The following is a 22,573-nucleotide window of genomic DNA, read 5'->3' as shown; positions in this document are numbered from 1 at the left end:
CCACTGGGGGCACAGACACTGAGGGGGTGCAGTACTCTCCTCCAGCCTCCCTCCCCAATTCAGACACCTCAGAGGTGAGCAGAGGCCAGGAGAGTTACCCCGGAAAAGTCCCTCCATGTGGGAACGAGAAGATCGGGGTATGGCCCCTCCCAGGAGAAGGTAGTCCAGGTGGAGGGCACAGGGTGGCACAGGCTCAGAGGCAGGAAAGGGCAGGAGAGTCAGGAGGGAAGGGTTGGTGATGCTAGAGCCCCAGGGGCCAGAGGAGAGAGCAAGGATGCCGCAGGAAGGAGGCTGGGTCCCAGAGGAGGCTTCCTTCCCCGATTGCAGCAGACAAAGGTCTCAAAAAGTTCACTCTGGTTGCTGCAGTGGATGGGTTGGTGGGCACAGGAGTGGATATGGGGACAGCAGTGCAGATGCTGGGCAGTTACCTAGGAAGGGGCCACAGCAGCTGTGACCAGGCAGAGGCCACAGGGAAGGGAGATGAGAGGCCTCACAAAGGCGATGGGGGGCCTTGGTGGTGGGTGAGGGATGGGGATGCCTGGGGGATGGGGAAGGGGAGTGACTGAGGGATGGGATGACAAGGGGGTAGAGGTGGAGAAAGCTGGACAGTGAGGAGCAGAAGGTGCAGGGTAGCTGCTGGAAGGGCCATCGTTGGATGGGGATGCTGTGGGGAGCAGGTGTGGGTGGGATGGGGTAGCTGGTGAGGTCAGCTGTGGACATCCAGGTGGAGGCGTCAAGCACGAAGCTGTATTCGTGGATCTCAGGTTCCAGAAGAGGTCAGTGGATTTGGGTTTGGTTTTGGGAGTCATCACTTTGGTTGATGAAGGACGATTAAAGGAGCTGGGGGTGTTCAGGAGCTCCCAGTTCAGGAGCTGAGAGTAAGAGAAGCTTTGGGGACCCAAGAACCAGCTATCTTCAGGTCGCTGAAGGGTTCTCCCAGGACTGATGTGGTTTATGGGGGTGCAAGAAGAGAAGGCCAGAACTGGGGGCAGGGAGGAGAACTCGGCAGGGTCCAAGAGATGGAAAGACACTGCTGCCTCAGCAGGTAGTGAGCACCCCATTCCAGAAGGTGTGTGAGCTGACAGTTACAAGTCTCATCCTGCTGGCCTCGCAGATCCAGAACTCAACAGAGACCCCTTCTGCCTATGACCTGCTTATCCTGACCACAATCCCAGGCCTCAGTTACCGGCACTACAGCATCAGACCCACTGCAGGGGCCCAAGAGGGCACCCAGGAACCAGCTGCCACTGTGGCCAGCACGCTTCAATTTGGCCGCAGGCTGAGGAGACGCACCAGCCCTGCGGGCAGGCACTTGGTGCCTGTGGCAAACGACTGCTACATTGTGCTGCTCGATCAGGATACCAACCTGATGCACAGCATCTGGGAGAGGTAAGGTGCAGCCATTGCTGTCTCTGAGGCACAGACATGCCAGGAACCTGGCTATATCAGGTCCCTACCTGGATTCTCCATTTGCTCACTTGCCTGGGGGAAGGACAGATGGTGGTGAAACCCCTTCCTGCCATTGTGATCTTTAATTCTAGAAGTGTGAGCCTGGGCCAGTGCAGGAAAGGCTTTCGTATACTTTTTCATTCCAGGACTGTTGATCCATAGAAAAAAAGGAGCACTGAGGGACTCACTCTGAGAAAAAAAAAAATATTGTTATCCACTTTTTTTTTAATTTAGAGAAACATAAAATCTCTATTCAGTAAATAGTGATACTGTCTTTAAAGCAGGAAGGGACTTTTAAAATCATCTAGTCCCACCCACCCACCTATCTACTTACCCATCTATTTACCCACCCACTTATCTACCCACCCAGTTATCCATCCATCCATCCATCCATCCACCCACCCACTTACCCATCCATCCATCCATCTACCTACCCACCCATTCATAATCCACCCATCTACCCACCCACCTATGTACCTACCCATTCATCTCTCCATCCACTCAGCCAACCTCCCATTCATTCATTCATTCATTCAGCAGCTATTTGTGGACATCAGAGTGGGCAGCTGACCTCCCAAGAAAGACCTCGTGGCTGGTTTGTCCTTCCTAGGCCACGTCCGGTGCAGTCTTCGTCAGGCCCAGCTGCCTCTGCCAGAACACCCACCTTGTCTCCTGATGTGACCTCCTAACCGAGAGGAGTACATAGCAGAAAGTGAGGGGACAGGAGAGGGCAGAGGGAGAGGAGGGAGAGAAGAGGAGGGAGAGAAGGAGGGAGAGGGGCGTTTGTACTGAGGTGGGTGTCAGGGGATCCCAGCTCAAGGTCACTGTCACAGCTCCCTGCCCACAGAGCTCCAGGACTTCTCTGGGAATGGAGCCCCAGTCAGGTCCGTCCTCATCTTCCCCTAGTGGATCCTGAGGGAGAGCGGGGCAGGTGCAGGGGTGACAGCAGCCAGCATGGGTGGCTGGCAAGGGGGCAGTTGGGCAGAGGAGCTACAGAAACGCGGGAAGCCCCAGCATGGTCCGAGCCTGCCAGGTTAGGCCAGGAAAGACAGAATGTGCCCTGCCCCTTCCTCACTCAGGCCCCACGCCCCCTCTGTAAATGCCCCTTAGGGTAGCCCACGGACCCCATATGCCTCAGCCAGGGTCCCACCTGGCATTTCCAGCACTGGAGCTCAGGCTGTCCTGTCCTGTTTGTGGCCCTGTCTGTCTCTTGCTTCTGAACTCCAATGAGGACAAAGGAGTTCTTATTAGGCTCCCCAAACCCCACCAGGGGTAAGCCTTGCAAAACCAATGCCTGTCACCTGAGGAAAAAGGAGGAGCTGTTGGTATTCAGAGTAGGGGCCATCTAGAGACGACGCCTGGGGCTAGGCCTCAGGCCTTGAAGGGCATAGGGGAGGTCGTTCCACAGGGAAAAGACCGCCTGTGTAGAGGCCTGGGGTGAGAAGCCAAAGGTGCAGACACCAACCCCAGGGCAGTTTGGGTTGAGGGGAGCGCTTTTGTTCCTTATGTAACTGCTTGACTGAGATGCGCTTCACATACCACACAGCTCACCCATTTAAAGTGGGCAATTCAGTGGTTTTTGGTGCCTTCACAGAGTTGTGCAGCCATCACCACAATCAATTTTAGAACATTTTCATTACTCCAGAAAGAAACCTCACGCTGTTGAGCAATCACTCCCCATCTTCCCCTCCCTGACGGGCCCTGGCAATCCTAGCCTATTTCTGTCTATATGGATTTGCCTGTTCATACCATATGTGGTCCTTTTGCAACTCACTTATTTCACTTCACGTATTTTCTTTTTTTTCCCCTTTTTGATTGATTGATTGATTGATTGATTGATTGAGACAGTCTCACTCTGTAATCTAGGCTGGATTGCAGTGGCACAATCATGACTCACTGCAGCCTCAACCTCCTCCGGGGCTCAAGTGATCCTCCTACCTCAACCTCCTGAGTAGCTGGGATTACATGTGCGTACCACCACATCCAGCTGATTTTTGTGTTTTTTGTAGAGATGGGGTTTCACTGGGGCCGGGCGCGGTGGCTCAAGCCTGTAATCCCAGCACTTTGGGAGGCCGAGATAGACGGATCACGAGGTCAGGAGATCGAGACCATCCTGGCTAACACGTTGAAACCCCGTCTCTACTAAAAAAAATACAAAAAACCAGCCGGACGAGGTGGTGGGCGCCTGTAGTCCCAGCTATTTGGGAGGCTGAGGCAAGAGAATGGCGTAAACCTGGGAGGCGGAGCTTGCAGTGAGCTGAGATCCGGCCACTGCACTCCAGCCTGGGCGACAGAGCGAAACTCCATCTCAAAAAAAAAAAAAAAAAAAGAGATGGGGTTTCACTATGTTGCCCAGGCTGGTCTCAAACTCCTGAGCTCAAGTGATCGGCCTGCCTCAGCTTCCCAAAGTGCTGGGATTACAGGCACGAGCCACCATGCCCAGCCCACTTAGCATGTGTTCAAGGTTCATCGGTATCGTAGCACATATCAGTACTTCGTTCCTTTTCATGGCTGAATACTATTCCGTCACATGTATGTACCACATTTTGTTTATCCATTCTTTAGTTGATGGACATTGGGGTTGTTTCCACATTTTAGCTACTATCGATAATGCTGCCCTGAACATTCATGTACAAGTTTTTGCGTGGACATACGTTTTCGTTTCTCCTGGGTACATAGCTGGGAGTAGAATTGCTTGGTCATAAGCTAACTCTATGTTTAACTCTTTGAGGAACTGCCAGACCGTCTTCCAAAGCGGCTGCACCATTTTCTGTTCCTCTCAGCAGCGGATAAGGATTCTGATTTCTTCACATCCTCGCCCACACTCGTTATTTTCTGTCTTTTCAATTATAGCCATTCTCGTGGGCGAGAAGTGGCATCTCATGATGGTTTTGATTTGCATTTCCCTGCTAACTAATGGTGTTGAGCATCTCTTCATGTACTTACTGGTCACTAGCATATCTTCTGTGGTGAGATGTGTCTTTAGATCCTTTGCCTATTTTTAAATTGGCTTGTCTTTTATTATTGAGTTGTAAGAGTTCTTTATATATTCTAGCTACAAGTCCCTTGTCAGATTTATGATTTGCAAATCCCTCCTTCCATTCCATGGCTTGTCTTTTTACTCTTTTGATGGCCCCTGGGGAGCTTTTAAAAGGACGGTGTGGGGAAGGGGTCCAGAGCCAGAGACCTCAATTCTTTTCTTTCTCTTCTTCCACCAGCACTCAGTAGAACCCTCCTCAGCCTGCCTCGCTTTCCTTCCCCACGCTCACCACGATCCCACAGAGAACTGGAGGCCATCCACCTCACTGTCCACCCACAACCAGGCCAGACTCAGATACAAATACATCACTTGTGTGCTTGCTTAGGCCAAAGATTGCATTTTACAATTAAAACACTGGACCCCCTCCTGCTCTTCTCCCATCCTCTGTCCTAACACAAACATCCTGATAGAAGGGAAGGAGCACAGAATTTGGAGTTGGGGCTGAATTTGAGTTCTGGCTTGCACACTTCCTAGATGTGTGATCTTGGGTGCCTGATGTCACAACTTCCAGCCTCGGATGCCTCGGGAGTGGGATGGGTTTAATAGTCCCTGCCCGTGGGGGTTGGGAGAATTTAACCAGGTGAAGTCAGTGAAGGCTCTGGCCCGTGACATAGCGTCGGTACACATTGGTGTCCTGCTGGACAGCTCGGGGTCAGTGTGACAAAGCCCATTTCTGCAGTGGTTTCACTTGCAGACCACAGCCTGAGTGAACCAGTTCCACCTCTTCGGGGGTGCCCTCTGCTGACAGCTTGCGGTTCCTGTCTGCAGGCTCTGTCCCTCTCCTCCTTTGTGACCCGTTCTAGGACAGGATGGAGGTCCTAGAACTAAGGCCACACGGGCTGTGGGTGAGGTCTCAGGGCTTCTAGATGAGCCGAGTCGTGTGGCCTCATGAGTGCTACGCAGGCCGCTCAGATGGCATCTGGAGAGAGAGGCTTGCCAGCCGGTGTCTGTGAAATCTTGTGCAGGATGAGAATGACATCTTCTCTCTCCTGCCTCTGCAGACAGAGCAACCGAACGGTGCGCGTGACCCAGGAGTTCCTGGAGTACCACGTCAACGGGGATGTGAAACAGGGCCCCATTTCCGATAACTACCTGTTCACACCAGGCGAGGCCGCGGTGCCTGCGTGGGAAGCTGTGGGAATGGAGATCGTGGCGGGACAGCTTGTGACTGAGATCCGGCAATACTTCTACAGGTACTTCCCCCTGGGGTGACCCCACAGCCTGGCACACAGTCAGCGCACACATGCAGGCAGCTCAGTGGATAAGGGTCTGCCTTTGCTCTGAACCCCAGCTCCTGGGCCGTGTTTGACATGTGGTTTGATGAGGAAATGAATTGCTCTGGCATCTGCGTGCTGGTTGCATTTGCGTGTGCTATGTCACATTGGTTGGGAGCTAAGTTCAGAGCTGGGAGAGAGACCCACAGACCCTATGGCCCGCAGAGCACCTGTTCTTCCATGATCAGAGCAGATGTAAGGCAGGCCCGGCATGGCAGCCCTGCAGTGTCGGGGAACCAGGCTGCTCCCAGCTGCTCCAGGTCCTGGGTGGTGCTATTGTCCACATGACCCAAGAAGGCTCCCTGCCTTTCAGCCCTACCCTGCTCTGCCCACCCTGCCCACGTGAAGGAAGGGAAGCAAAAAGGAAGCATCTAGAAGGTTCCTGGAGCTTTACTTACTGATGCTCCCTTCTCTAGGAACATGACAGCACGGAATTACACATATGCAGTCCGCTCCCGGCTTACCCATATGCCACAGGGCCATGACGGGGAGCTGCTCTGCCACCGGATAGAGCAGGAGTACCGAGCCGGCCCCCTGGAGCTGAACCGCGAGGCTGTCCTGAGGACCAGCACCAGCCTAAACAACCAGCAGGTCATCTACTCAGACAACAACGGCTACCAGATGCAGCGGAGGCCCTACCTTTCCTATGTGAACAACAGCATCGCCCGGGTATGCCCTGCAATGCCCACTAGGCACGCTCCCAGTGGCGCCTTTCCCTGACCCATTAAGCATCAACTTGTAGCAGTGGAGGCCAGCAGAGGCCAGTAGAGGCCTCCAGTGAGAATGTTGTTTTTCCTATTTTTTTTTAAGATGGAGTCTCACTCTGTCACCCAGGCTGGAGTGCAGTGGAGCGATCTCAGCTCACTGCAACCTCTGCCTCCCAGGTTCAAGCGATCCTCCTGCCTCAGCCTCCTGAGTAGCTGAGATTACAGCCACCTGCCACCATGCGCAACTAATTTTTGTATTTTTAGTAGAGATGGGGTTTCACAATGATGGCCAGGCTGGTCTCGAACTCCTGACCTCAGATGATCCGCCCGCCTAGGCCTCCCAAAGTGCTGGGATCACAGGCATGAGCCACTGCACCCGGCCTCCAGAGAGAATTCTTTTAAAGCCTGTGTGTCTGCCCGTTCAGGGCTTGAGCGTGCAGGCCGTGAGTCAGACTGGTGTCTGAGTTCTGGTGCTACCACAGACAAGAATAGTATGTGCCTTGGCTTGTGCCTCAGTTTCCTCTCCTGTAAAATGGCTGCTTCATCAAAGGGTCATTGTTAGGATCCATGAGATGATACTTGGCCAGGGCTTAGCCAGGGCCTGCACCCACACCAGCTGGGCCGTATGCTCGGAAGCCACAGAGCTGGTATCTGAACCCCAGTCTGTTCAGGGGTCCAAAGTCAGGGTCCTGGCCCCACGATGCTGCTGTGCCTGTTGGCAGCACTAGCTGGGATGGCCAGAAGGTGAAGCCTGACCTACCTTGCCCTTCGCCCCAATCGCCCTCCGGGGGACGTTTCTCTCTGCAGAATTACTACCCCATGGTTCAGTCGGCCTTCATGGAGGATGACGAAAGCAGGCTTGTGTTGCTGTCAGAGCGGGCACATGGCATCTCCAGCCAAGAGAATGGGCAGGTGGAGGTAGGAGGCGTGGTCTGTCCCGCAGCAGCCCCTCGTGGCCCCCCACAGGCATGCCCAGGTGCAAGCCAGGCCTCTCGGACAATGCCTTCCCACAGGTCATGCTCCACCGGCGGCTGTTGAACAACTTCGACTGGGACCTGGGCTACAACCTCACGCTGAACGACACCTCGGTCGTCCACCCAGTGCTCTGGCTTCTTCTGGGATCCCGGTCCCTCACCGCTGCTCTGCGCCAGAGGAGTGCAGTGGCCCTGCAGCACAGGCCCGTGGTGCTGTTCGGAGACCTGGCTGGTAAAGGGGTGCCCTTTCAGAGTAACATCATCACGGCCCCAGCACCAGCCAGGCCAGGGCGGGCCTTGGGAGGGGCCTGTGCCCTCATGAATCCGGGCCACTTTTGGGCAGGAAGGGACCTCAGGGACCTCTAGTCCAAGCCCCTGATTTAACAGATGGGCAAACTGAGGGCAAACAGTGGCTCACTTAAGGTCATACAACTAGTAGGTACAGAGCTGGAACTCACCCATTTCACCATATGCCTCTTCCCTGTGTCTTCTCCATTTTCTTCTCTGATGTATCTTTTCCTTTCTTAACATGACATTATGTCACCATGTCACTTTAGGTCTGGAGGCTCAGCATTTAAAAGACTGGTTTGTTAGCCTGGCGTGGTGGTGCACGCCTGTAATCCCACCTATGCGGGAGACTGAGGCAGGAGAATCACTTGAACCCAGGAGGCAAAGGTTGCAGGGAGCTGAGATTGCGCCGTTCCACCTCAACCTGGGTGATGCAGCAAGACTCTGTCTCAAAAATAAAAATAAAAGACAATTTTGGTCTGAATCTAGGTATGCTGTCACCAGTTGGGGGTATTCCTAATCTATAGTCTAATCTGAAGGACTTATTCTGTACCTCCACTGAGGCTTCTGTGCATCAGATCAACAACCACGTAGTTGTGTGTCTCTATAAAGTAGGAGAACATGAGAAACATTAAACAATGATTACATTTAAAGATAGTCTTCTGGAGCTGCAAGACCTAGATACAATTTGCTGCCATTCTCACCAACCCTTAAACTCTTTTCTTTTTCTGCTCACCTATGGAGGTTTTGATTAGCATATGCTTCCCTGCTTTGGTTTTAGAAGCAGAACCTTCCCAGGGCAGTAGCAAGCAGGCAGGCTGTCACCCACCCATGCAGCAAGCATACGCTGAGCACTTGCAGGGTGCCTGGGCCACACACCGGAGATGCAGAAGAGCAGCCCCTGACCCAGGAGAGTTTTCCTGGGATGTTGGACAGGGGAGGCGTGTTCGTATAGAGCCAGGATTCAGGGTGGAGAGGGAGCCGTGCCATAGAGGGCCTGGTGTTTCGTGGGTGTGGAGGAGTGTGAGACCACAGCTGGGAGGAGGTCAGGGATCAGGTCCAGGGGGTGGAATTAACAGAGCCTAAAGGGGCAGCTATTTGGGCAGAGCCTGGAGAAGCTTATGGAATCTAAGGAGGAGCTGGACACAAGGTCCAGACAGGCATGGGGCAGGGCAGGTCTGGGCATGTCAGGAGCAGAGGCTCACAGCCTTGTCTCCCAGGACTGCCATTGAGCTGCCTCTGGTTCCCATGCTTCAGATTCCCAGAAGAGGGAATCTGATTGGCCTAGCAGGGTCAGGTTCTGCTCCCAGACCAGTCAGTGGTTCCTTCTAGGTGGCCGGGGCTTTTCCTGCAAAGGGAGATGAGGCCGTGTCTGAGAAAGCCCCATGGCTGTTGTCAGCTCCGTCCCACCTGGCCTCACTCTGGTCTCTCTTGGTTGCAAGTAAGGGAAACCCAACATGAAGTAGCTGAGCCCCCAAGGACAGTGCATGATGAGGCCCCCGTAACCAAGGGAAGGGCGGGGTGGACCTGGGCCTCAGGGCCTGGAGCCCTCGCGAGGCTGTCCCTGTGCATCTCTCACCTGCACTTCTCTCCGTCTGCAGACGTTCCTTCACCTCCCACCTGGGATGTGACTCTGAACAGCTCTGGGGCTGCCCTCAAGGAACAGCTCTGTCTTCCCCGCTCAAAAGGACCTAAGACTTCGACTTTCCAGTTCCCAGTGCAAAAGTCCTGGGGAAAGATTCTGATTGGTCCTGCTGGGGTCAGGTGGCCCATACCTGGACCAATCAGCATGGCCTGGGGTGTTGTAAGAAGATGGTAGCTCCAGCTGAACATCTCGACTTGGAAGGAGTAGGGGCCAGGTGCCTTCTGAGCAGAGAGACCAGTAGATGACAAAACAGGGGTGGAACTGGCATCCCAGATCTTGAGTAGAAAACAGGGCTCTGGCCAGACACAGTGGCTCACACTTGTAATCCCAGCACTTTGGGAGGCCAAGGAGGGAGGATCACTTAAGCCCAGGAGTTTAAGACTAGCCTGTGAGACCCTGTTTCTACATAACATTTTTAAAAAATTGGCCAGGGTGGTGGCCCATAGTTCCACTTACTTGGGAGGCTGAGGTGGGATGATAGTTTGAGCTCAGGAGTTTGAGACTGCAGTGAGCTGTGATTGTACCACTGCACTCTGGCCTGGGTGACAGAGCAAGTCCCTATCTAGAAAGAAAGAAGGAAGGGGAAGGGAAGGGGAAAAGAGAGAGAGAGACAGGGAGGGAGGGAGGGAGGAGGAAGGAAGGAAAAGGAAGGAAGGAAGAGGGAGGGATGAGGAAGGAAGGAAGGAAAGAAGGAAGGAGAGAGAAAAGAGGGCTGTGCATGAACTTGCTGTGTTATCTTGAATAAGTTTTGTTCCCTCTGGGCTTGCTTTCCTCGTCTCTAATTTGAGATGGCTAGGCTGAGGAGAGTCAGGGTCCTCCCAACTCTTTTTTTTTTTTTTTTTTAATTTTTTTATTATGACTTTCAATGTTCTAGGGTACATTGCATTAAGCGTTGGCAGGTTTGTTAGCATACCATGATACTTTATGGGCCATGTTGTGTGTGCTGCCCCATCAACTCGTCCAGCCCCATCAAATTCATCCATTTATATGCTATGTAACACCTCGAATACAGCGCCAATGCAATCGGCCCTCCCCTCTCCTCGCCGCATCCGATGAGGCCCGCTAGTGTGGTGGATGTTCTCGCCTGGCGCCGAGTGAAAAGCAAGTGATCCTGCATTGTTCCAGTTGCCGTTCAGTTCCCACCTATGAGTGAGAACATGCGGTGTGTGGTTTTCTGTTCTTGTGATAGTTTGCTAAGAATGATGGTTTCCAGCTGCATCCATGTCCCTACAAAGGACGCAAACTCATCCTTTTTTATGGCTGCAACTCTTAAGCTCTATGGTCTGAGCAAAGGCAGGGAAGTGGAAGCATGGGGCGTTGGGAGCACAGACACTTTGGGCTGGAGCGGGGTAGGCTACCCACAAGGATGCATGGGAGGTGGCTGGCAGGGGCAGGGGCATGTAATGTGCAGAGCTCTGAGTGCCAAGAGGAGGAATTGAGCCCCGAACCCTCTCCTCACTCTGTCCATCTGCCTTGCAGGGACTGCGCCAAAGCTCCCAGGACCCCAGCAGCAAGAGGCTGTGACGCTGCCCCCTAATCTTCATCTGCAGATCCTGAGCATCCCTGGCTGGTGCTACAGCTCCAACCACACGGAGCACGCTCAGAATCTCCGGAAAGGTGAGGCAGGTGCCCTGGGGTCTCAGACCCGCTCGTCCCTCCCTGAGTAAACCAGGCTTCCGGGCCCACCACCAGACGGGCTCACCTTAGAGCTATCACGGCTCTGCAAGATCACCTAGTTTCTTATCTGGCACATGGGGAGAGTGAGGCCCAGGGAGAGTCAGTGATCAGTCACTTGGCAAGCTGGAGGCAAGGCGGGCCTGGCCCCCAGTCCTGTGACCCCAGCCCATTCTGAGTGGATCCGTCTCAGCCCGCCACCCCCAACTGAGACTAAGGAACTAATTAAAGTCCCCCTGACCCACAGGGGTGCCTGCCAGTCCTGCTTCTTCCAGGGAGAACTCCTGGAGCCCCCAAACACCCAAATTCCCACTCATCCTCTGAGCTTAAGCAGCCTAATTGTTGGGAACTTCCACTCACTCATTCAACAGCACATCTCGTGCCAGGCTCCAGGGAATGAGCAGTGACCAAGGTGGGCAAGGTCCCGGCTCTCTGAGTGCTTGGTCTAGAGGGGAAGCAGTCAAGTCACAAGGCAGTAATGACAAGGACAAGAAGAATCCCCCTGCACAGCATGATGCGGGGTGGGGGGGCTCCCCGAGGGAGCGACACCTGCTGGGAACCGACTTGTCCTGTTGCCAGAGCCCCAGCTGCACCTTCTCTGCCCACTCTACACTATGAGCAGCTGAAAGGCAGGGTCGGACTATGCCTCGGCCATCCTCAGGCCCCCAAGGCCTGGCACACCTGCAGAATTAAGAATAGGGGGAAAAGGGTGAGGCGCAGTGGCTCACACCTGGAATCCCAGCACTTAGGGAATCCGAGGCAAGCGGATTGCTTGAGCCAAGGAGTTCAAGACCAGCCTGGGCAGCATAGGAAGACCCTGTCTCTATAAAAATAAAAATGGAAAAGTTCACTGGGCGTGGTGGCGTGTGCCTGAGCCTGCTTTCCCAGGCACCTGCAGCCCCCTTGTGAAATGGGCTCCCTCACCATTCCTGCTGCGCAGGACACAGGAGGTCTTCCCTGGCTTTGGAGCTGGAACCCCTCACCACCACACCAGGAGATGTGGAAGCACTTTCACAAACCTCTTGGCTTTTGTGATCTTGGGCAGCCATTTCCCTATGCCATTCTGAAAACCAGCTACCCCACAGCCCCGTGATAGCTTCTTAAAAATGGGCCAGGTTGCTGGGCGCGGTGGCTCAAGCCTGTAATCCCAGCACTTTGGGAGGCCGAGACGGGCGGATCATGAGGTCAGGAGATCGAGACCATCCTGGCTAACACAGTGAAACCCCGTCTCTACTAAAAATACAAAAAACTAGCTGGGCGAGGTGGCGGGCGGCTGTAGTCCCAGCTACTCTGGAGGCTGAGGCAGGAGAATGGCATAAACCCGGGAGGCGGAGCTTGCAGTGACCTGAGATCCGGCCACTGTACTCCAGCCTGGGTGACAGAGCGAGACTCCGTCTCAAAAAAAAAAAAAAAAAAAAAAAAATGGGCCAGGCGAGGTGGCTCACATCTGTAATGCCAGCACTTTGGAAGGCTGAGGTAGCAGGTAGCAGGATCACTTCAGGCCAGGAGTTCGAGACCAGCCTGGGCAACATAGCTAGACTCTGTCTCTACAAAAAAATTAAAAAATGAGCCGGGTGTGGGGATGCATGCCTGTGGTCCCAGATACTCAGGAGGCTGAGGTGAGAGGATCACTTGAGGCCAGGAGTTCAAGACTGCAGTGAGCTGTGATCATGCTACTGCGCTCCAGCCTGGGCAACAGAGCAAGACCCTGTCTCTAAAAAAAAATGTTTTTTCTCTTTGAGACAGAGTCTCACTCTGTTGCTCACGCTGGAGTGCAGTGGTGTGATCTTGGCTCACTGCAACCTCCACCACCCAGGTTCAAGCAATTCTCCTACCTCAGCCTCCCTGGTAGCTGGGATTACAGGTGTTCACCAGCATGCCCAGCTAATTTTTGTATTTTTAATAGAGACAGGGTTTCACCGTGTTGGCCAGGCTGGTCTCGAACTCCTGAGAGCATGCAATCCTCCCTTCTTGGCCTCCCAAAGTGCTGGGATTATAGGTGTGAGCCACCACACCCTGCCAATTTTTTTTTTTTTTTAATACTGATGCCTCAGTTCTAATCCCAGACAGATTGATTCAGTCAGCTTTGAGGCATAGCTGCAGAGCTGAAGTTCTACCAGCCAGGGTTTAGGAAGCACCTGTGTTAACCAGGTCCTCTCTCCAGGACCTTGAACTCAGTGCTTTCCTCTGAGCCTCAGTCTTCCCATCTATAAAATGGGAGCAATGGCAATGAGCCTTTCTGAGTGGGAAGGTCAGGGATGGGACAGGAGATCACATACATCTCATGGCAAATGACAGCATTATATCAGTCAGGGCAGCTGGTGTATGCTGCAGTAACGAAGAACCCCAAAATGCCACGGTCTTAACAGTATACATTCATTTCTCCCCCATGCTGTGCATCCAGTGGGGTTAGCAGGAAGGTTTTTCTTGCTGTGGCCACCAAGCCCCCCGCTGATGGAGTTTGTATTGCAGCACGTGCTTCCTCACTCACCAAGGCAGGAAAAAGCTTCTGCCAGAAAGTACTGCGTCACTTCAGCTCACCTTGCATTGGCCACAGAGGCCATGCAGCCTCCCCTGACTTCAAAGAGGGGCAGAGTAGGAGAGACTGGAGTATTTGAGGACATGCCCCATCATGCCTACAAGAGTGGACAAGGATGGAAACATTGCAGCTGGTGTCATGGTGGGCAGCCTTACAGTCGGCTAGACCTGGGAGGGAATCCTCCCTCTGTCACACCCCAGCTGTGTGCCTCAGGCGACTGCCCCTCTCTGAGCCTTGGTTTCCTTTTCGAGTGGGGGCCATATCAGCTGTCTCACAGGAAGCATATTAGTCTGTTCTCATGCTGCTCATAAAGACATACCCAAGACTGGGTAATTTATGAAGAAAGGAGGTTTAATGGACTCACAGTTCCACGTGACTGGGGAGGCCTCACAATTATGGCAGAAGGCAAATGAGCAAAGGCATGTCTTACATGGTGGCAGGCAAGAGAGTGTGTGCAGGGGAACTGCCCTTTACAAAATCATCAGATTTCGTGAGACTTACTATCACAAGAACAGCACAGGAAAGATCCGCCCCCATGATTCAATTACCTCCCACCAGGTCCCTCCCACGACACGTGGAAATTATGTGAGCTACAATTCAAGATGAGATTTGGGTGGGGACACAGCCAACCCATATCAAGGAGGCTAAGGATAGGAAATGGAGCTGAGTGTGTAAAGCAGCAGGTAATGACCAGGGTCATTGGGGTTGGTTGATGAGGGTCTTCACTGCCACCTTTCTTCTGTCCCCAAAGGCCATCGAGGGGAAGCCCAGGCTGACCTCCGCCGTGTCCTGCTGCGGCTCCACCACCTGTATGAAGTGGGCGAGGACCCAGTCCTGTCTCAGCCAGTGACAGTGAATCTGGAGGTGAACTTCCCCACCCCCATCCAGACCATGAGCCAGGGAGGCAAACCCTAGATGCGGCCCCAAGAAACTGCCTTGGCAAAGAGATCCACAAGGGCGTCCTCCCAAATGGACGCCGGTATGGGCCCCGCCCCACCCTTCTTTGTGGTATTCTGGGTTTGTCAGGTATTTCAAGTGGCCTGTTTTTTGAGGGTTTTTTGTGTGTGAGAGAGACAGGATCTCACTCTATTGCCCAGTCTGGAGTACAGTGGCACAATCTCAGCTCACTGCAACCTCTGCCTCCCTGGCTCAAGTGATCCTCCCACCTCAACCTCCCAAGTAGCCGGGACCACAGAGGCACATCACCACGCTGGCTAATTTTTTTTTATTTATTTATTTATTTATTTTTTTTTTTTTTGAGACGGAGTTTCACTCTCGTCCCCCAGGCTGGAGTGCAGTGGCACGCTCTCGGTTCACCACAACCTCCATCTCCCAGGTTCAAGTGATTCTCCTGCCTCAGCCTCCCAAGTAACTGGGATTACAGGCATGCACCACCATGCCCGGCTAATTTTTTTTGTACTTTTAGTAGAGACAAGGTTTCTCCATGTTGGTCAGGCTGGTCGCGAATTCCTGGCCTCAGGTGATCCACCCATCTCGGCCTCGCAAAGTGCTGGGATTACAGGCGTGAGCCACCACGCCCAGCCTATTTTTTTTATTTTTAGTAGAGACAGGGTCTTGCTGTGTTGCCCAGGCTGGTCTCGAACTCCTGGCCTCAAGCAATCTGCCTGTCTCAGCCTCCTGAAGTGCTGGGATTACAGGCGTGAGTGGCCTGCATTTTATTTATTTCTTATTTATTTTGTAGTAAAACTTTTAAAACACAGACATCATCTGTGTAATCCGAAAAAGAAAACAGATTCTCCGTAGAGTTGCTTTGAAAGGTGGCTTAGAGTCAGACAATCCAGGGTCCACAGCCCCTCTACGGGTAAGTCTCAGGCACCCCATGCCTCTGGGCCTCAGTTTCCCCCCCATGTAAAATGGGGAGAGGTGAGAGTTCTTTGCCCAGAAGGTCGTTGAGAGGCCCTGGCACGAAGGGGCCTCGTGCAGTGTCAGGGCCCCCAGGCCTCGGCCCCTTCCAGGTTCCTCTCTTGGCTGATGTTGCTCTCTCAGCCCCACCATCAGGCGAGGCTTCCGCCACCTGGCCTGCCCACGCGCCCTCCCAAGAAGGCGCCACCTGAGCCACCTCATTTCTTCCCCAGTTTGCATTCTTTCTATTTCATTTCCTGCTCGTGGAGAATTTCTGTGAATTTCTGTGAATCTCTGTGTTTCTGCCTTGGGCCTCCTTCGACATCTGAGTCTTCAGGGGAATCCAGAGAAGCCCCAGGACCTTTTCGCCATGATGTCTTCCTAGGCCCCCCACCTCCTCTTTCACGATCCTCGCCACAGAGGAGCCGGCGTCCCTTTCCTCACAGTCCCTGGCCTGCCTGAGAGCAGGTCCGGGCCATGGTGGGTACCGGCGCCCAGCACGCAGCCAGCCTGCCCTGGGGAGCCAGGAGGCCGGCGTGGGACCTGGAAGTTGGTCATCTTATGCTCCCCTGTTTCACAGATGGAAGTTCCAAGGCCCTGAGAGGAGGAGACAGTTGGGATGGACCATGACTTCCTTCCCGATGTGGACGGTGGCGGGGTGGAAAGACGCTGAGTTAGGAACGCAGTTAGTTTGGCTGCAGGTCACAAAACACTTAACACATGTTCTTGGAACAGAGGACAGAGTGTTTTCTCACCCAAAGAGCATGTCGGGGTGGACCCCCAGCACTGTCACTGTGGACCTGGTCACTGGTGTCTTCCCGCCATCGCTGGCACACTGCCTGTTTTTCTTTTGCCATCTGCTTGTTTGCGGTCACGAGATGGCACAGACCTTCCTCATGAGCAAATTTCAAGGCAGGGTGGGGCTGGGCGGTAGTGGCCAGAAAGACTTTGCCCTACAGTGGCGCGCTCTCTCTCTCTCTCGCTCGCTCTCTCTCTCTCTCTCTCTCTCTCTCTCTCCCCATCAGCACACGGAAGCTTCTCCAAGAACCACCCCCACTCCTCCTGCTCCACAGACTTTTCCAGACCCCTGAGGGCCTCTGGCCTCCCCTAGCTGTAAGGGAGGCTGGGACAAGGCCTATTGGGAAAGGGGGTTGGGGTAACTCTGACTGGCTTCCTCCCTGGACTGGAAATGGGGCCACCTGAGCAATGTGAGGAGAGGAGGAGTCTGCATGGGGCAGGCAGCTCAAAATGCCACACCTCCCGGGCTGCTCCTCCGGCTCGGCCACCTGGTGAAGCATGCACCTCCCGCTTCAGTGTCCTCATCTGTAAAGTACATGGCCAGTGCTGTCCTCGGAGATGTGCTGTGAGAAGCAGATGAGGGAGCTGTGTCAGGCACCAGGGCAGGGGCTGGCGCCCTGAGGACACCGAGTTCCTGGTGTGTCCGCCCTGCTGCTGTCTTGGTTCTCTGCTCAGATCTGGGACTTGGTGCAGCTCACCCTCCCTCTGCTTGTCTCCCTGCAGGCTGTGCTGCAGGCGCTGGGGTCCGTGGTGGCAGTGGAGGAGCGCTCACTCACAGGGACCTGGGATGTGGGCATGCTGCACCGCTGGAGCTGGAGGACGGGGCCTGGCCGCCGCAGAGGTTTGGGGATCCCCGCTTCAGCTCCCTACCCAGGACTCCCGGCTAGGCTCAGGAGCTGGTCAGACCCTGTGCACATCCAACCATCTGCCTGTCACGGCCTGTGCGACCTCGAGAGGCTTCTTTCCGCTCTGGAACCTTCAGCCCTCCCAAATCTACCACAAGTCAGTTAAGGCTTTGGGTTAGTCTTCTGCCTGCCAGGGGCTCCCACACAAGGCGTGTTGTGGTGCACTCGTACGTGTGCACACGCAGGAACCGCACACCCCTGATGTGGGCCAGGCCAGGGGCTTCTGGCCCACCTTGGCCTTGCTGACCCTAAGCCCATAAGCCATCCGTGCCCTCACACCGGCATATGCCACTGTGAGTGCCTGCACTACAGGGCAGGGCCTTCCAGGCCCTCCAGTCCCTGTCGGTACCATGCCCCTCTGCCTGGGGACACAACAGGTCCCATTCACCTTCTGGCCATGCACCCTTGCTCCAAGCTCCCAGGAGACCTCCTTCAGAGTCCCCAAACCAGGCCCAAGGTGCCTCCCGCCACTCTTCCTGGCCCCGGAGGGTTTCTTTCTGTCCTGTTGCAGCTCCTGTGGTTCCATAACCACACAGCATGGGTGGCGGGTGCCATGGTTGCACGCCTCAGTTGGTGATAGGGAGGAAGGAAGGAGGAACGGAGGGAGGGAAAGAGATGATGGTTGGTTGGAAAAGAAGGAAGGAAGTGGATGAATGATAGATAAGTGAATGCTGTCCTCCCAAGATTTGAAGCCCAGGGCCATGGCCTTCCAAGGGGACCTGGTTGGAGGGGCCAAAGGACAAGAGTCCACCAAGATGGTCTCAGAAAAGCTTTTTGGGCTTTGAGTGCAACACCTATAGGAAGTGAGGCCACTAGGGGCCAGGACCCAATCTATGAATTGCCTTCTGGTTGGGGCGGAAATGCAAGAGGACCCACAGGAGTCCTGCAGAAAGGGATTGCCACAGCCATTGCCCCACCAGTGGGAGGGGCACAGCAGGACTGTAGACAGGTGCATGTGCGTGTGAGAGGCTGGTTAACCCACAGCAAGAACTGTAGACAGGGTGCAAGGGGAGTGAGAGGGGAGGCTGGGGATGCAACAGCAGACTAGACGGTGCAAGGAGTTGGAGAGGGAAGGCTGGGAGCCACAGGCAGACTGTAGACAGGTGCAGTGTGGTGAGGAGGAATGCTGGGAAGCCACAGCCAGACTGTTTAGACAGGGTGCAGTGTGGTTGAGGAGGAATTGCTTGGGGAGGCCACAGGCAGACTGTAGACAGGTGCAGGTGTGGTTGAGGAGGGAGGCTGGGAGCCACAGCAGGACTGTGGACAGGGTGGCAGTGTGGGTGAGAGGGAATGCTGGGAGCCCACAGCAGACTGTAGACAGGTGCAAGTGTGTGGATAGGGAGGGCTGGGAAGCCACAGCAGACTGGTAAGGGACAGGGTTTGCAAAGGGGAGTGAGAGGGTAGGCTGGGGACCACAGCAGGGACTGTAGAACAGGTGCATTTGTGGTGGAGAGGAAGGCCTTTGGGGAACCACAGCAGACTGGGTAGACAGGTGCATTGTGGTGGAGAGGGGGAGGCTTGGGAGGAGGGCATCCCATCCTGGGCCACACTGAACAGATCACCTCTGTTCCCTTAGGCGACACCACCTTTCCCTCGAGGCCACCAGGAGGCCCCATCATCACCGTCTACCCAAAGGAAATCCGGACATTCTTCGTTCACTTTCAACAGCAGTGAGCCCTGGGCAGATGCCCCGTCCCCAGGGCTGCCCCCAGGAACTCCATGTAACAGAACAGACCCAGGACAGGGAAAAGCAGCATGGAGGGACACGACTGGGGAGTCAGCTGCTCATCTGCAGGCTAATGGCAGGAAATGGTCATATTTGGGGTTTTGTCCCTAATTTTTTAAAATAAAAATTACATTACAAGATCCAGGTTCTTACCCTCCCACCCTCAAGCCAGCCCTCTCCTCTTCTGTCAAGTAAAGGATATTCGGCACGCTCATGTGTCATTCACTCACAAAAGACAAACCCAGGACGTTCTGCCTAAGGCAGAGCACAAGACCCACAGCAGCGCCGAAATGCATCTGCCGTCCAGGCCCTGCCAGGCTTGCCTGGGCTGCCAGTGGTAGCTGTGGACCTACTGCCTGCCGCCTGTTTTCATAGACTCATCCCATGCTGGCAACAGGCCTGCAAGGGGCTTGGCTCTGCCACAGGGCAGGAGAGGAAGCTGTAGCGCCGAGCCGGAGTTCCAGCCCCAGACGCCCACCTGTGTCTCAGGGCACCGCCTGTTGAGCAGAGAAGGCACAGCAGCCGTCAGAGTCCATGACGAGATGAAACCACACAGCAGGGATGTCCAATGTCAGAACTATTAACATTGATAAAAGTGTAACCTTCTCAGGTCTATGCCAAGAGAATTGAAAGCATCCATACACACAAAACCTGTGTGCCTGCGTTCATAGCAGCATTACTCAAAAGTCAAACGGTAGCAACAACCCAAATGTCCATCCACAGGTCAATTAAGACATGAAATGTGTTCTGTCCATACCATGGAATATTATTTGGCCATAAAAAGGAAGGAAATTCTGACACATGCCACAGCCTGGGTGAATCCTGTGCAAACATTACGCTAAGTGAAAGAAGCTAGACACAAAAGGCCACGTATTGTGTGATTCTATTTACATGAAGTGTCCAGAATAGGCAAATCTGTGTATAAGAGACAAAGCACATTGGTGGTTGCCAGGGACTGAAGGAAGAGAGAAGAGGCATGACAGCTAACAGGGATGGGGTTTCTTTGGAAGATGATGAAATTGTGGAATTAGCAATGATGGTTGCACAACTTTGTGAATATACTAGAAACCACTGAATTGTTAACTTTGAAAGATAAATTTTATGGTCTGTGAATTATATCTCAATTTTAAAATTTTTTTTTCCCCGAGACAGAGTCTCACTCTGTCGCCCAGGCTGGAGTGCAGTGTCACGATCCCAGCTCACTGCAACCTGCACCTCCCGGGTTTAAGCAATTCTCCAGCCTCTGCCTCCCGAGTATCTGGTACTACAGGGGCACCACTGCATCGGCTAATTTTTATGTTTTTAGTAGAGACAGGGTTTCACCATGTTGGCCAGACTGGTCTCAAACTCCTGACCTCAGGTGATCCACCTGCCTTGGCCTCCCAAAGTGCTGGGATTACAGGCATGAGACACTGTGCCCAGCCTAAACTGTTTTAAAGAGTAAACTATGAGATGTAGGAAATTATATGGTACTCTAGGGCTGAAGGGAAGTACCCAAAAAGGACCAGCTTGGAAGGATTCAGACCTCTTTGGACAATGTGCAGTTTGGCCACTAGACAGCAAAGACATTCTCTGGTTTGGCCAGACAGGAGCTGGGCTGGAGCTACTGACCAAGCAACAGGCCATCCCTGTGGGGTCAGGTGACCAGCCACCAGTGGCATGAATGTGCAGTGGGAGGCTGGGGCACAGGGGGTGAGGCAAGAGCCCTTTAGAGCATGTGGGCTGCATGGGGCTTGGTTTCTGTGTCAAGAAGACTATGAAGGCTGGGCACAGTAGTTCATGCCTTAATCCCAGCACTTTGGGAGGCCGAAGCAGCCGGATCATTTGAGGTCAGTAGTTTAAGACCAGACTGGCCAACATGGTGAAACTCCATCTCTACTAAAAATACAAAGTTAGCTGGGCATGGTGGCATGCGCCTGTAGTCCCAGCTACTCGGGAGGCTGAGGAGAAGAATCAATCACTGAAACCTGGGAGGCAGAGATCGCACCACTGCACTCCAGGCTGGGTGACAAGAGCGAGACTCTGTCCCAAAAAAACAAAAACAAAAAGAAGACTATGGAGGCCGGGCATGGTGGTTCATGCGTGAAATTCCGACACATTGGGAGCCCTAGGCGGGAGGATCGCTTGAGCCCAGGTGTTCCAGACCAGCCTGGGAAATATAGTGAGACCCCATCTCTGTTTTTTAGACGAGCGTGGTGGCGTGCACCTGTGGTCCCAGCTGCTCTGGGGGCTGAGGTGGGAGGATCACTTGAGCCGGGGGGGTTGAGGCTTCAGTGAGCCATGATCATGTCACTAATTCCAACCAGGGTAATAGAGCAAGACCCTGTCTCCGAAAAAAATGAAGACTATGGAAATGTTATCCCCAGCGCTGCCAGGCTGTAGAAAAATCATGTGCACCGAAAGTACCATCACCCATGCTGACCATCCCCGTTCAGAACAAAAACAGCAGGAGAGCCACTTCCTCCTGCAGTCCCTCCAGCATCCAGCACCCTCAACTGGGAAGAGCAAGAAGAATATAGATGACAGGGGAAAACCTCCCCCACAATAGACAGAGGATTGGCTAAAATCTAACATCCATTTGTTGTTTTGTTTTTGTTTTATTTTATTTGAGACAGGGTCTTGCTCTGTCACCCAGGTGGGAGTGCAGTGTCAGTATCGTAACTCACTGGAACCTCTTAACTCCTGGGCTCAAGCAGTCCTCCCATCCCACCGCTCTGAGCAGCTGGGACTACAAGCATGAGTCACCACACCCAACTAATTTATAACATGTTTGTGGAGATGCAGTCTCACTATGTTGCCCAGGCTGGTCTTGAACTCCTGAGCTCAAGCAATCCTCCCACTTAGGCCTCCCAAAGTGCTGGGATTATAGGCCAGAGCCACCCACTGTGCCCAGCCTGTTTTTTTGTTTTGTTTTTTGTTTTTGTTTTTACAAACAACAACCACCAAATTCCCAATAAACTATGTTGCTCACTGAGTCATAAACCCAATAAAAACCCCAACAGGTTGATTGTGGAACTTGATAGGATGATTATAAAGTGCACTGGGGCTGGGTGCAGTGGTTCGTGCCTGTAATCCCAGCACTTTGGGAGGCCGAGGTGGGTGGATCACTGGAGGCCAGGAGTTCGAGACCAGCCTGGCCAACATAGTGAAACCCCTTCTCTAAAAAAATACAAAAATTAGCTGGGCTTGGTGGCAGATGACTGTAATCCCAGCACTTTGGGAGGCCGAGGCGGGCTGATCACCTAAGGTCAGGAGTTCGAGACCAGCCTGACCAACATGGAGAAACCCCATCTCTATTAAACATACAAAATTAGCCTGGCATGGTGGTGCATGCCTGTAATCCCAGCTACTCGGGAGGCTGGGGCAGGAGAATCACTTGAACCCAGGAGGCAGAGATAGTGGTGAGCTGAGATCACGCCTTTGCACTCTAGTCTGCGCGACAAGAGCGAAACTCTGTCTCAAAAAAAAAGAAAACACGACAGTGCACATCTTTGTCCATTTGGGCTGCTGTCACAGAATACTGTACACTGAGTGGCTTATCAACAACAGGAATTTATTTCTCCCAATTCTGGATGCTGGGAGTCCAAGATCGAGGTGCCAGCAGATTCGGTGTCTGGGGGAGGGCCTGTTTCCTGGTTTACAGATGGTGCCATCTTGTTCCATCCTCACATGGCAGAAGGGGCAAGGCAGC

The 22,573-nt window shown here is 53.6% G+C and overlaps 1 protein-coding gene across 2 annotated transcripts in view; it reads left to right on the top strand.

Moving 5' to 3' along the window:
• MAN2B2 (mannosidase alpha class 2B member 2) overlaps positions 1-19,976 on the top strand; it is a 47,785-nt gene extending 27,809 nt beyond the window's left edge. For both annotated transcript variants that reach the window (XM_017853393.1, XM_017853392.1), the window contains 9 exons: positions 1,115-1,389; positions 5,491-5,682; positions 6,180-6,432; positions 7,278-7,388; positions 7,484-7,676; positions 10,857-10,994; positions 14,342-14,454; positions 16,975-17,092; positions 18,733-19,976. In XM_017853393.1, coding sequence (XP_017708882.1) covers positions 1,115-1,389; positions 5,491-5,682; positions 6,180-6,432; positions 7,278-7,388; positions 7,484-7,676; positions 10,857-10,994; positions 14,342-14,454; positions 16,975-17,092; positions 18,733-18,830 — 1,491 coding nt within the window. In that variant the 3' untranslated portion in view covers positions 18,831-19,976. The remainder of the gene's footprint in view (positions 1-1,114; positions 1,390-5,490; positions 5,683-6,179; positions 6,433-7,277; positions 7,389-7,483; positions 7,677-10,856; positions 10,995-14,341; positions 14,455-16,974; positions 17,093-18,732) is intronic.
• The last annotated feature ends 2,597 nt before the right edge of the window (positions 19,977-22,573 follow it).

Source organism: Rhinopithecus bieti, unplaced genomic scaffold, assembly GCF_001698545.2.
Source record: "Rhinopithecus bieti isolate Rb0 unplaced genomic scaffold, ASM169854v2 scaffold_35903, whole genome shotgun sequence".
Taxonomy (NCBI): Eukaryota; Metazoa; Chordata; class Mammalia; order Primates; family Cercopithecidae; genus Rhinopithecus; species Rhinopithecus bieti.
The sequence above is the reverse complement of the archived record's forward strand: the minus strand, read 5'-3'. Positions and strand labels throughout refer to the sequence as shown.